This window comes from Patagioenas fasciata, chromosome 15, assembly GCF_037038585.1.
Source record: "Patagioenas fasciata isolate bPatFas1 chromosome 15, bPatFas1.hap1, whole genome shotgun sequence".
Lineage (NCBI taxonomy): Eukaryota > Metazoa > Chordata > Aves > Columbiformes > Columbidae > Patagioenas > Patagioenas fasciata.
In genome coordinates this window covers 14,777,487-14,789,616 of record NC_092534.1, presented here as the reverse complement: position 1 = coordinate 14,789,616, position 12,130 = coordinate 14,777,487, and the positions used below count along the sequence as shown (strand labels likewise).

At 42.8% G+C, this 12,130-nt stretch overlaps 2 protein-coding genes across 11 annotated transcripts in view; one reads left to right on the top strand and one right to left on the bottom strand.

The window, feature by feature from the left end:
- Positions 1–4,386, bottom strand: part of LOC139829129 (uncharacterized) — a 57,335-nt gene extending 52,949 nt beyond the window's left edge. For all 5 annotated transcript variants that reach the window (XM_071814956.1, XM_071814957.1, XM_071814961.1 and 2 more), the window contains exons 1-2: positions 4,242–4,386; positions 3,267–3,407 (exon numbers count right to left, since the gene is read on the bottom strand). The gene's annotated coding sequence lies outside the window, so the exon portion shown is untranslated. The remainder of the gene's footprint in view (positions 1–3,266; positions 3,408–4,241) is intronic.
- Positions 4,387–4,792: 406 nt separating this feature from the next.
- The window catches only part of SDK1 (sidekick cell adhesion molecule 1), a 375,917-nt gene continuing 368,579 nt past the window's right edge, over positions 4,793–12,130 (top strand). Inside the window, exons 1-2 of one of the 6 annotated variants that reach the window (XM_065850323.2) lie at positions 4,793–4,906; positions 5,467–6,837. In XM_065850323.2, coding sequence (XP_065706395.2) covers positions 6,366–6,837 — 472 coding nt within the window. In that variant the 5' untranslated portion in view covers positions 4,793–4,906; positions 5,467–6,365. Of the gene's footprint in view, positions 4,907–5,146; positions 6,838–6,919; positions 6,939–12,130 lie in introns of those variants that run through there. The other 5 variants (XM_071814947.1, XM_071814948.1, XM_071814946.1 and 2 more) reach the window with 5 other exon arrangements.

Here is a 12,130-nt window from a genome sequence, read left to right as displayed (position 1 = left end):
TATTGTTTCATGTTCTGCTTGCTTTATTTCACTCCTGATCAACTAAAAGGTTGAGAAAGTCACCAAGATGGCACTCGGAAGTACAAAGGTTAGGTATAACTGAAGGATTCAGGCTTTGTCCAAAGTCCTCCCCCGTATTTATGGGCAATTTCAGCCATTCCTCAAAGCTCTCAGGTCACTTATGCCTGCGGCGTCACCTGAATCATGAAAGGGAGATCCCGGCAACCCATGGCTGGCCAGCCGGCCCGGCTGGTGTTTGAAGACACAGACTTCTTAAAATAAGATCTCTCTACATTCAGCCAAACTTGTCTGGAGCAGAATCATTACAGCCCCCGTAGTCTTCCTCTGGGAGGCTCTAAGAAATGTTTTCAAACGTCTACATTTCAAAAACACAGAACCTGTTGTCTTGATCCTTTATGTTACTTCGCTAACTCTCTTCTCCATCAAACACAGCAGGGCAACGTGGCTGGGTCATTGTGAATTTCTTCTGATGGCTAAATGGGAAAGGCTATTGTAACGCTGGGATAATACAGAAGATGGGATAATTGAGAAACGACACTAACGCCTTCTCCTGACTGTACAGACAGCGTCCCTATCAGCTTAACTTGTTTTGAATCCAAACACATTGTGTGACAGCTCTATCAGGGATGCTCTTGGGCTCCAGAAAGTCCTGAAACACTAATTTCAGTCTATCCATTCTGCCCTCAACACTCACCGCTGTGCCCCAGAACGGCACTGGGCTGCTCCCAGACTCCTCAGCACCATCGTATTAAACAGCAAGCAAAGGAATTTAACTCTGAATTTGCTAGCATTTCTGAATTTAAAAACAGACCTAAAAGGCATATAAATCTAATTCTAATTTCTTTTATGTAAATCCAAACCACACCGAGAAAACAAAAATCTGTCATTCTGCTTGTTTCGGGGCTTTATAAATGACACCATATTAACTTTTTTAAGCCCAGTAAAATTTAATGGGAGTTTTTCTTGTTCTTGCAACAGTGCTCACTGCAGAAGATACTTGCAGAAGTGTGGTGAAGTCATTGTTTAATGTCTCCCCCGAGACCCCCAGCTATGTAATGTGATATTTTTCTTCTTCTCTTCCAATGTTTATTATTGATGTAGAAGGATATTTACACCGTAAAAGCAAAGCAGCTGGCTAGAGACCCTTGGGAATATACCCTTGTTAAGGAAGATTTTAGCCCCCTCCCAATAATTTACTGCATTCAGGTTGATTTAGTATGCTGAAAAACAATCCCATTTAAAAGCAAGTTACTTTCTACTCACATACTCATTGTTTTCTAAAGCTCCATCCCTCTTGGGAGCAAAGGAAAAGCAATAGAAACACCTCCTGGGACGAGCACATGGTAGTCAATGCGATCACTTCCCCTGGGCTCTGCACTTCAAGTTTTCGAGTGAAGGAAAATCGAAGTGTAGAACCAAACCACAAAACAGTGTTTTTGTGGTACCCACATGATCTATACCTTTTATAGCCAACCCTTGTATCCAAGGAATTAGAAATATTAATTATTCTACATTGCTTATGATGAAGATCTTACTAGAGAATATCACCTTTTAGGTTGCAAAAGTATGTAATGATTTTGCCCATTACAGTGTCTATATCTCACTCCATTTCATTTCCAAAGCTTTTGGTAAGAGTTTTTTTCCTTTGCCAGTTAGAGCAAGTCATCATCCAAAAAAAGTGCACTAGTGGAAAATACCACATAACACAAAATTAATCTGTAATTTTTTTGTTTTGTTCTGTTTCAGAAGACTGAATGCAGGATAATTACTTGGCTTACAGGACTAAAATAAGCAAGGAAACCATAGCAATTACCTGTCAAAAAAACTTCGCATTTGGTATAATTCACACCCCAGTTGGATACAACTTGGACTGCAAGAACCAGAGTCTGCACCAGGAGATACACCAGATCCAAACAACCTGCCGCAGCGCTCAAAAAAGTATATAAAATATCTGTACAGGAGAAAGCTCTCTCTAAAGGAGCTTAGCTAAAGTCCAAATGCTAGAAAGAGTCAAGAGGTTATGCCCATGAAGATATGAAGACTTGTAAAAGGAAACTAAGAATTAAGGTTGTAGAACATTGGTGAGATTTTCCTCTGGCAGTCGTTGCATGGTTCTGTTTCCTTGGCTAGAAAGCTGTCTTTCTTTAACCTGTCTGCCTTGTGGAGTAGACACTTCTATTCCTTTCTCTTTTGTCTCATTGTCTCACCAGCTCTGTAAATAAAATATTGCACCATTCTGCACTCATTACACAAAAGTCTGCAGACCTTAGACTTCTCACATTTATACCCCATTGCAGAATACAAGAGTAATTGGAAAAAACCCATCCCCTCCTTTTTTTTCTGTCTTTATGAGCATCAGATTGGTTGTTCCTGCTTTTTCAGGTGGGAGAGCTGTTCTCCAACTCATTATCCCGCTATGTGTTTAAAGGTTTTGTTCCTCACTTGTTACATACACGCAGGAGAGAGAGGAGCAGGTAAAGAACAGAGAGAGTAAAACAGTGAGATGGTTTTACTCATCTCAATAACAAGATTGCAGTTTTTTTTTTTTCAGGCTTGAACACAATTCAGTACAGTTATTGCAAACAAGGAATATAAAAACGAACCCCCACAAATGTTGCCCTCTGTGACATGGTTAATGTTAAAAATAAGAAAATAAACTGAAAATATTACACCCAAAATATGAAGTTGGCAACTGTAAAAGATCCTACCACATTTAAGTAATTTTTCAACAAGAAGATGAAAACAGGTTAGCTTCCTATTCTTGTGTTTGAACCTTTAACAGATTTAAAGCGCTACAAGGAAAACCTATTCCAGGAGGCAACAACCTTTCACTAAAATCAAGCAACGTAACACAAATTAGTATTTCTCTTCTGTAGCATCTTGGTTTTAAGACCTAACAACGACTCTTCTAGCAGACTTTAGACATTAATAATATAACCACTGCAAATTACTTCCCTTAGAACTGATGAGGAAGCACCAAATGCTTTCTCAGAGATCAAACTGAATTCGAAATCTTTAAGTTTCCATCAGTAGCCTTGCGCTCCTTTGTTAACAGTACTTCTAAAAAGCAACCACCAAACACACAATTAAGCATTCTTAAAAAGAGCAACCAAACACACAATTCAACATACTTTCAATTTCCAGTCAATGTAAATCAGCCCCACCCAAAATTACTAGTTAAATAAAAAGTTTCCTCATCCTGCAGTAAATTAACAACTATTAATGGCACAATGGGAGTTACTCACAGATTGTTACTTCCTTGAGGTCAGTTCTCAACACAGCCAAAACCAATCTGCGTTCACTTTGCATTGTTCTCAAAACGGACATATTGAAGGGAAAATCATAAGCGCTGGGTCCTGATATCTGTAGATAATTATTCCTGTGGCCTACACACAAAAAAAGGAAAGCGTGACATACGAGATACAACAGAATTGGTATTTACACCCTGTTGACCACAAGGAAGAGATACTGAGGTACAGCTCATAGCTTTTAGTTACCAGAAAAAGGTCACAGGAGAGGAATTTAAGTGCAGCAAAAACTTGAGCACAGGAACAAGAAGGTTTCAAATACAAGGAGGAAGGGCAGAAAAGAGATATCAGAAGCTGTTAGATACTAGACCTGTGTAGGTGACAACCTGGCAGACAATAAACACCTGTGAGATACTAAGGGAAGGTCAAGAGGAAAACCTGAGCAGTGGTTTGCATGGATGGGATGGCCTGGGGAGGAGAGGGTACAAAGGAGACACGGCCATAGGATCAGTAAATACCACTCACCTGTGCTGGAAACAATAAAGATGCTTTACTTGCTTTATGCTATAAAACACATGAGAAAAGGGTGCTTTCTTGGATAATATACCTTAGTGCTAAACACATAATGCCAGCTGTTAATAATATGAAAAAATGACCTTGCATTCAGTGTGATAATTTACTATGCTTGCCTGCATGATCCTATCACAAGAGACTGCTTGTCAGAAAGGGGGGTAAAGAAAAAAAAGAACAGAAGCTGGCTGCCAATCTTCAACTCAAACATTTGCTAAACTCATGGAATAAAACCAACCCAAGCTCAGAAACTTTGCCGTGCCGCCTGCCAACCTCGCGGGCTGAATGAGACGCAACACAAAGAGCAGGAAGGTGGAGGCTTAATTTGCACCTCCAGGCTCTCCGGGCTTGACACATATCTGCTATTTTCCCTCGTTCGCTAACAAAAAAAGAAGAGAATACCTGCTGGGAATGCACAAGCCGGAGCAGCCGCGCCCGGGCGTGCCTGGCTGCCCCCTGCCAGCAGCTGCCACCGTAGCAGCGCCGGTGCCTCCGCACAGGCCTAGGGGGCGCAGCGAGCGCGGGAGAACGGCCCGCCATGCGCGCGCGGCCGTTGGCGCGGGAACGCGGGAGAGGGTCTCGCCAGGCGCGCGCGCTCGGCCGTTAACGGGCGCGAGACAAACTGCCCTCGCGGGGGTGGGGACACACGCGCGCAGCCGTTGGAGAGCGCGGGGAAGAAGAGGGTCACGCGCGCAGCCGTTAGCCGGTGCGCACAACGTCCCTCCCGCTTTACGCGAGCGCGGCTCTTACGCCCTCGCCCCGCGCGCCTGCCGCCCAATCAGCGGCCGGGCTGGGGGCGGGGCCAGCGGAGGGGGCGGGGCAGGAGCGGAGCGTTGCCGAGGCGGCCGCGGGCAGGTCCCGCCGTGGCGGTGTGAGCGGGTTGCGGTGCGCTGCTTCTCCGCGGTCTGTAGCGAGCCGGCGGGCAAACGTGTGCTCGAATACCATCCCCCTGGCCCGTCCTGACGGTTCCACAAACACACCCCCCCACCCAGTAGCCCCCTCCTGAGCTCCGTGGAGGATGTTCCCCCACACAGACACAGCCCCGTTGAGGTGTAGGTCAGGAGAAGGTGGGATGAGGCGCGGCTTGTGTTTAGGGCGGGGGGGGGGCGGCGGGGGGTGTGTGCGGGAGAGACGTGAGGGGAGACGGGAGGTGAGACAGCGGGAGCAGTGGCCGGGGCGGGGAGCGGCGTGTCCGCCGGCTCCGGGGGAGCGGAACGCGGAGCGAGGGCGCGGGCGGGGGCGCCGAGGTGGGCGCGCGGGGGGCGGGCGGAGCGCGAGGCGGGGGCGGGTCAGCAGCGCGCGGTGCTGAGGGGGCCCAGGAAAGTTGAGGCGGGGGGCGGGAGGAGAGCGGTGGAGATGTTGGTTTGATCAACTTCGCGCTTAGGTGCTTTGTTTTTAACTTGGTTTTATGCCGGGGGTACTTCTTTTATAAGTACTCACATTCCTTCTTTGTAATAAAGGGGGGAGGGAATCTCCCACGAAACTTTTCCCTTTACGGAAGGCGGGACTGAAACAATACCCGATGCATTGTTTAAATGTTAAACCTCCAGCGCTTTTTTTTTTTCTGTAGGGTTTTATTGCCGCCGCTGCTGCCGCTGTGATAGCGCTTTCTCTCTTGTGTTTACAGCTTCTGTAAGGGAGAGACGCTCAGAGGAAGAACCAGGATGCCTGGGCTGTATAAACAAGGAAAGCAGGAGTCTATCTGAGCAAAGCTGGAAGGATTTCACCTTGTTGCTGTTTGTTTCGGGAGGTTTGCTCTCCCCCCGCCCCGGGCACTATCCAGCTGAGGGTTTGTTTCATTGCTTCCTCCATAGCCGGCCAGAAGAAAAGCGATTTACGTGTTAGAGGAGATTTTTGTCGTGGTCTCTCTGCAAGAAAGAGAGCAGCACCGGTCTTGGAGCGGGAGGGAGATACGATCAGCTGAGGTTTTCCCCACCTCCGGCTGAGTTGAGCTGACACCGCTGGCCTGGGGCTGAGTGACTGCACGGCGAGCTGGAATCACGGGCAGAGCTGCTCAATTTACCTGCTTGAGGACCCTTCAGACCCTTCTATTGACGGTAGAGATTTGTATCCAAAGGAAAATCGGATTAATATAAACTATGCACAGCTTTGCGAGGATATCTGGAGACTACTCTGTCTGCATGGCTAATCTCGAAATTGTCTGAAATAAATCCTTAGCGCAAGGAATAGCGAGACACTTTCAATTAGTTTTTTTTTTTTCCTTGATGCTTTTTTTTCCAGCCCTTTCTGCGAGAATTTAACACTTCCATTGCAAGGTTTTTACAGGAGAATGGGACACATGCTGGAAAACTCACCACGCTTCATAAAAATCACAGGGGTAACAATTTCCATCATCGCTGTGGTATGAAAGGTACTCTCTGGATTGTCTGCTGGTGGCTAAGATGGATCAGTCTTTCTCTGTTTTTGTTGGCGATGTGCTGAAGGATCCGGATTTACTGAAATACTGACGCCTATAAACTTACTCCCTCTGTGCTGAAGGCATTGGATGTGACAGTGCAGAGAAACATGTGTTTCACATTTCTGACTGGTTGTTTTGGTGCAATCAATACCTCCACAAGAAACACGGACTTAGGTGGCGATTATCATACCGGGAGGCACAAGGAGTGCTGCTTTCGGGCTGCAGGCGAAGTGAGCACAAATCAAAGAGTCCACCGTGCCTCTGAAGTGGGGGCTTCTCTTCCCCAAAAACTCCGGGGCGAAGGCAGTGGGCGATGTTCCCAACGCACCAAAGAGAGCCCGGCCTCGGGGTGCGGAATGAGCAATGACCAAAGCACTGTCAGCAGTGGCAGGCAGTCGGATCGGATGGGGATCAGTGAGGCAAGAACGGTTGAAAGAAAGGTGGATCGCAAAATTATTGCCCGAAGGAATAGCAGGCGAGGCGGAATGATGATAAAGTTAAACTTCTGTTTCATCTTCTGTCGGGGATGGTGGGCGTTTCTGTTGCTTCAGCTCCACATGTTGCAAGCACTGGCACAAGGTAGGGCTAGAGACATTTTTGTTTATAGAAATGCTGCATCTGCCTTCTAAGAGGAAAGGAATCTCGCTCGGGTACAGAGAAACCCTTTTACTCTATCAGAGGTAAACTGCAGATTTTGCACTGGGCTGATTTTGTGTAGGAGCGGTTGTTTCTTACACAATCATTTCTTTATGAAACAGGGGTTTGCGAACTGTACCTACATGTTTCTCTGCCTTTCTCGTCCTATCCTTCCCCTGTCCCCCACCCCCACCCCGAGAGAATCATTCGCCCTATCAGCACCAAACCCCCTTTTTCTATTTACTTAAATATGTCCATACATTTCTGTTCTTTCAGGCAGCAAAAGAGTTAACTGCTGGTTGTGTGTGTTTAAAAACACTGTGCGCTGAGATAAGTTATTAGGAGACGGGGACTCATAAATCCTTCGACTAGAACTAAATCAGGCATGTAAAAGGAATTCTTTAAACATACGAGTGCTGTTCTATGTGAACCTCGGTCTGAGCATTGTTCATTTCTTTTAGATTGCCAAGTAACATTTACCCGAGACAAAAACTGCAATTGATTCGTATCTGAGCATTTCCACATCAGAGGTCCTTGCAGTCAAATGAGTCACTTGTAAACGAAGGGTCAGAGTCAACCAATAGACTTTAAATATCAAGTGTCAGTTACTTCGCATGTAAATTCCCTTCTCAAAAAATTGCCAAATGCAGCTTAATTCTTAATAATCCTTTGACAGAGTAAACAATAAATGGCAGGCTGAAGCATTACAGTTGGCTGCGCCAAATAACATGCTGAACAAACGCAGCTTTCACTTTCTTTGCTGGGTTGAGTTTTATTGCTGTGTGCATTGTCTGACTGGAGTGGTTTGTGTTGTACAATGCACAACTGTGTCGGGTGGGACGATTAGTTATTAAAAGCGGAAGTTAATAGTCTATGAAGGGGAATGGTCTTTGTTTTAGTTCTTTGTTTTCAGGTAGTGCATAGGGAACAACGGTGCATTCAGTTTTAGTAACTGGATGGGCTTGCATCTTGAGGAAGAGGGGTTATAAGCCAAGTTTGCAGTAGTTTGTCTGTTCAGGGTTTACTGCTGCATCTTCTCAAAGTTTGGAGCCGCAGGGTACAGAAGAGTTTTAATTCCGTGTTTAATAATGGACTCCACCCTCATAAACCTTTTCCAGTGCTTTGTTTGTGCTGTCATTCCTATTCCCAAACTACTTAAGCTGAGGCCTGCAAGCCCTAACAGGGTATTGTTGTTCTGAAACCAGACATACCTGGAATAATTCTCTCTGCAACTTAAAATTCGCATCACTTTTTTCTTTTCTTTTGGTAGTTGTTGATAGATGCCAACATGATGCTTCATTTTGGAAGGCGAATGCTGATGATTCTTGCTGTTTAAATTAAAAATGCAAATTTTTTCATATAAGGCAGTTTTAAGTCCCAGTGATTCAGGAATCAATTTAGTTGCCAAAAGTAAAACAGTTCTCTGTGGTTTAGTAGTAAAGTAGCCATCGTCTTAGATTAAAAAGAGAATTGAAACTTTTGTTGAGTGCATAGTATGGAAAAAAATTCAATAGCGTATTTTAGATTACTAAGCATTCACAGTAGAATCAGTTTTAGGTAATATATATCTCAGGGAGCTATGTAGTGTTTAGAAACTATCCTAAAGATGAGTCCTAACACCAACTTAGTTCCACCCATCAGTATTTAAGAGGGGGAGGGGAAAGAGAAAGAATAAGACACGTTATTTCTGAGAAATATTAATGCAGGTAAAGGTATGGAGTTTAGAAGACATGAAACAATGAAAGATAAAACAATTACATAAGGCAGAAGCAGAATAAGTTTTTATTTTTATACATTGCAGAAAATGCAAATTACAGTTAGTCCTTTAAAGATTCTTTGACACAGAAGCCAGCATGAAAGTCATAATGCAGAGGGCTTCTATTAGCTTTTCACAACATTTGTATTCATTTATAACTTGAGGTTCTTTTTGCACTCTGACTTCAAATGGATTCTAATACATTCATCATTTTTATGCAAAAATTTACTTTAGAGAGAAGATGACAATTTTTATAAAAGTCTTTTATGAAAATGGAAATTTGTGCTGCAGCCACAGAAAGTTTTTAATGGGAAGATGTGGTCATACGCATGAGAGAATTACATGAGGCTGTTCTTTTTATCAGATAAAAACATGAACACTCTAAATATATGTGCCATGGCTATTTTGAATGAGTCATAATACTATGCTCTAACCAGCTGAAGTTTCTACAATAACTATTTCAACATTAAAGAAATTAGAAATATTTCAGGCATATTGAAATGCAGATTCTTAGTTCATAGGAAACAGATGAGGAGGTCGTTTAGATTAATAATTTTATAGTATAAGGTGGATGGAAGAAAAGATTTTCAACTGCAACAGGTTGTTGAGTATTCTCTGGACTTGAATGATCATCCATGTAAAAGCAGATCTAGAGGCAAGCTGTAGATAAAACCACTTGTAAATTCATTTTGTACTTAGCTCTTCAGCTTTTCTGTCTTCTGGTAGTCGTGTTACATAATTACATATAATGATTTATTTGATTTCTGTTTCCCTTTCAAAGTGAATTTAATTATTAGGAAACATACAATGGTTTATTGTACTGAATAATACAGCATTCTCTTGGAACCTTAGTGTTGTTAGCGCAGACCTTCTCCCCATGGGAGTGATTTTCTGAGTGGAAGAAGCGCGCAGGTGAGCGAGGTGGTGGCCTGGGATGGTTCTCCCACCTCTACCATGGCTGTGTTGATGCACGTTGATGCTATGTGCCTCACCCGGCTCACCGCATCAGCCTGTCTGTGAATGGGAAGCTCGTCAGAAAAAGAAACGTTGCCCATTTCTTTGCTCACTGAGTCCTTTCGGCCTGCTGGCCTCTACCATGGTTCCTCTTCTCATGGCATTTTTGCTGCGTTGAAGTATTGGGTGCTAGTTAGCCACAAGTCATTGTGTGTCATCAAGTAGCGATGAGATGCTAATTGATAATCATTATAATGATCAAATCAGAATTTGCAAGGTGGTGGTAGAAGTGAATCATTTTGACACAGTAACCAACTACAGTACTAAGAACATCATCACCCTGCAGTGACCTCTAGTCTCGCTCAGCAGTTGAGCATGCCTGGGCATAGTCCTGTGGAATCCATGGAGCTCATTGCAGGATTGGAATTTATGATCTATGAGATCAACAAACACTAATGCCTACCGAGTACAAAATGTTTACTAAAATACCAGAATATTTGTATGGAAGTAGAAAAATTCTGCTTACTTAAATAGGTTGGAAGTTGCCAGAGGCAACTACATGCATCTTAATGGATTTGAGTACCTTCCCAACGTCTTGCTTTTGTTGAAGAGTGAAAGAATACTTAGAAAATCTACTACTTTGGATTGATGGCTGCTGCTCAGAATGATTTTAAAACAGATAAAAGCAGTGCAAAGCTTTAAGCTTCTTCAGCAGGAGATGGGTATCTTTAAATATTAAGAAAGAAAAGCTTGTCTGATTTTTCGTAGTTTTGCACCAATGGAGGTGTAATCTTTTTATGCTACTTCATTCCATCTGTAATTTAGAATTCTACGTGTACCTGAATGTGCATTTAAGGTGATTTCGATATCTAGATATGGAGAGAGAGGCTGTGGCAGTTACGCTGTGTGCCTTTCACATCACTTAAAAAGAACAGAAGGGAATCTGTGTTCATGGGTCATAGTCCTTTAACATTGGCTTTTTTTTTTTATTGCTTTATTGTTCTTACCAGCACATATGTACAAGTCTTGAACACATTCTTGATTCAAATAAAATATTTTCATGTGTTTAGCAACTTTGTATAGAGCTTTACCTGAACATTGCATTCTGAATGGACTAGTTACTTGATCACTTGGACCTTTGTGCTGTAATGAATCTGTGGGCAGACTAGAAGCAGTTAGATTCCTCATGGAGCAAAATCTTGCTCATGTTGAGTTCATTGCAGAAATAGACTTTTCTTCTTCCCTCCGCTTATGTACATGCATAATATATATTTAAGTTTTTATGAACAAATTGATGATTTATTGGTCTTTTCAAAATGGCGTTTTCTTGTAGTTATATAAACTGGAATAATTTTTATAAGATTTGTGCAGAGATTTGAAAATGACAGAATTAAGATAGCTTGTGCATCTTTAACCTGAATTATTTATGCATATGCATTATGGTTAAGTTTAAATTGATACATATTATTTTACTGTCTGCGTTAATCAGAACTAAGACAGAATACTGCTCCTTGATCAGTTTTCAAGTCTTTTGGTTTCTAGTCAGTGCTTGGCTCCATCTTTCATTTACTTCAAATCTTTTAAATTCAGCACAAGTTGACTTTTGTGTGGACTAAAGGGAGAACTGTTAACAGCTATAGCGTGGCATTGGATTGGACTACTTACAGTTATTACAGCTGGAAAGCAGGTGATTGGAGAGACTTGGTTTCTATTTCTGACTAGTGAGTGAGTATTTTCTAGTGAATAAAGACTCTTATGCTCTGTGTGCCTCAAAGATGACCCTTCAGCACCCATATAGCTCATGCAGAACAAAAATAAGACTCCATGAAAGATCTGTTCCCGAAGAAGTTGGAGGTTCTGGAATTATTTCTGCCTGTGCCTGTGTTGGTCTCATTACAGACTATTTCAGACAATTACATAATTTTCATTCCCTAGGACTCTTCTGGTAAGTGGCCTCACATGTACCCTACTTAAATGTATTAAATTAGATATGTGTAGCAGTTGGCATGCTTTCTTATGGGAAGCGATTTGTTCTCTCCGTTTATAAATAGATGTTAAATAGATGAGATGAATTTTTTTTTCATGTAAGTAAAACTTGGATTTTTTATGGACATGGCCTTTGAAAAGTCATGGCTCTGGAACTTCCCATAGGTTCTACAGGAATTAGTTCACGTAGCACTTGCAGATCTGAGTTCAAGGGGTTACATGGCTGAGAAGGGAAGAACTTTTTATTTTAATATGCATACCAAATTACTTTTAAATAATTTTTAAAATCGAGATTTTGGCTTGTTTAGGGAAGTGTTTTTGAAGTTAATCTTCAGCTGTTTATTCCCTGAGCCAGCTCAGGCTGGGGTCACACAAGCATTGGGGTGATGGGAATGCATGGCCAGCCATGACCCTGGCAGTCATCACTAAAATTGGTTTAAATTGTTACGGGAGTTTTCAGACTCAGGGAAAACACAAGGGAACGTCCACTGCCTAACTTCTTACAAACATGTGGAGGCTGCTGTTCCTGGGTAGAAAATA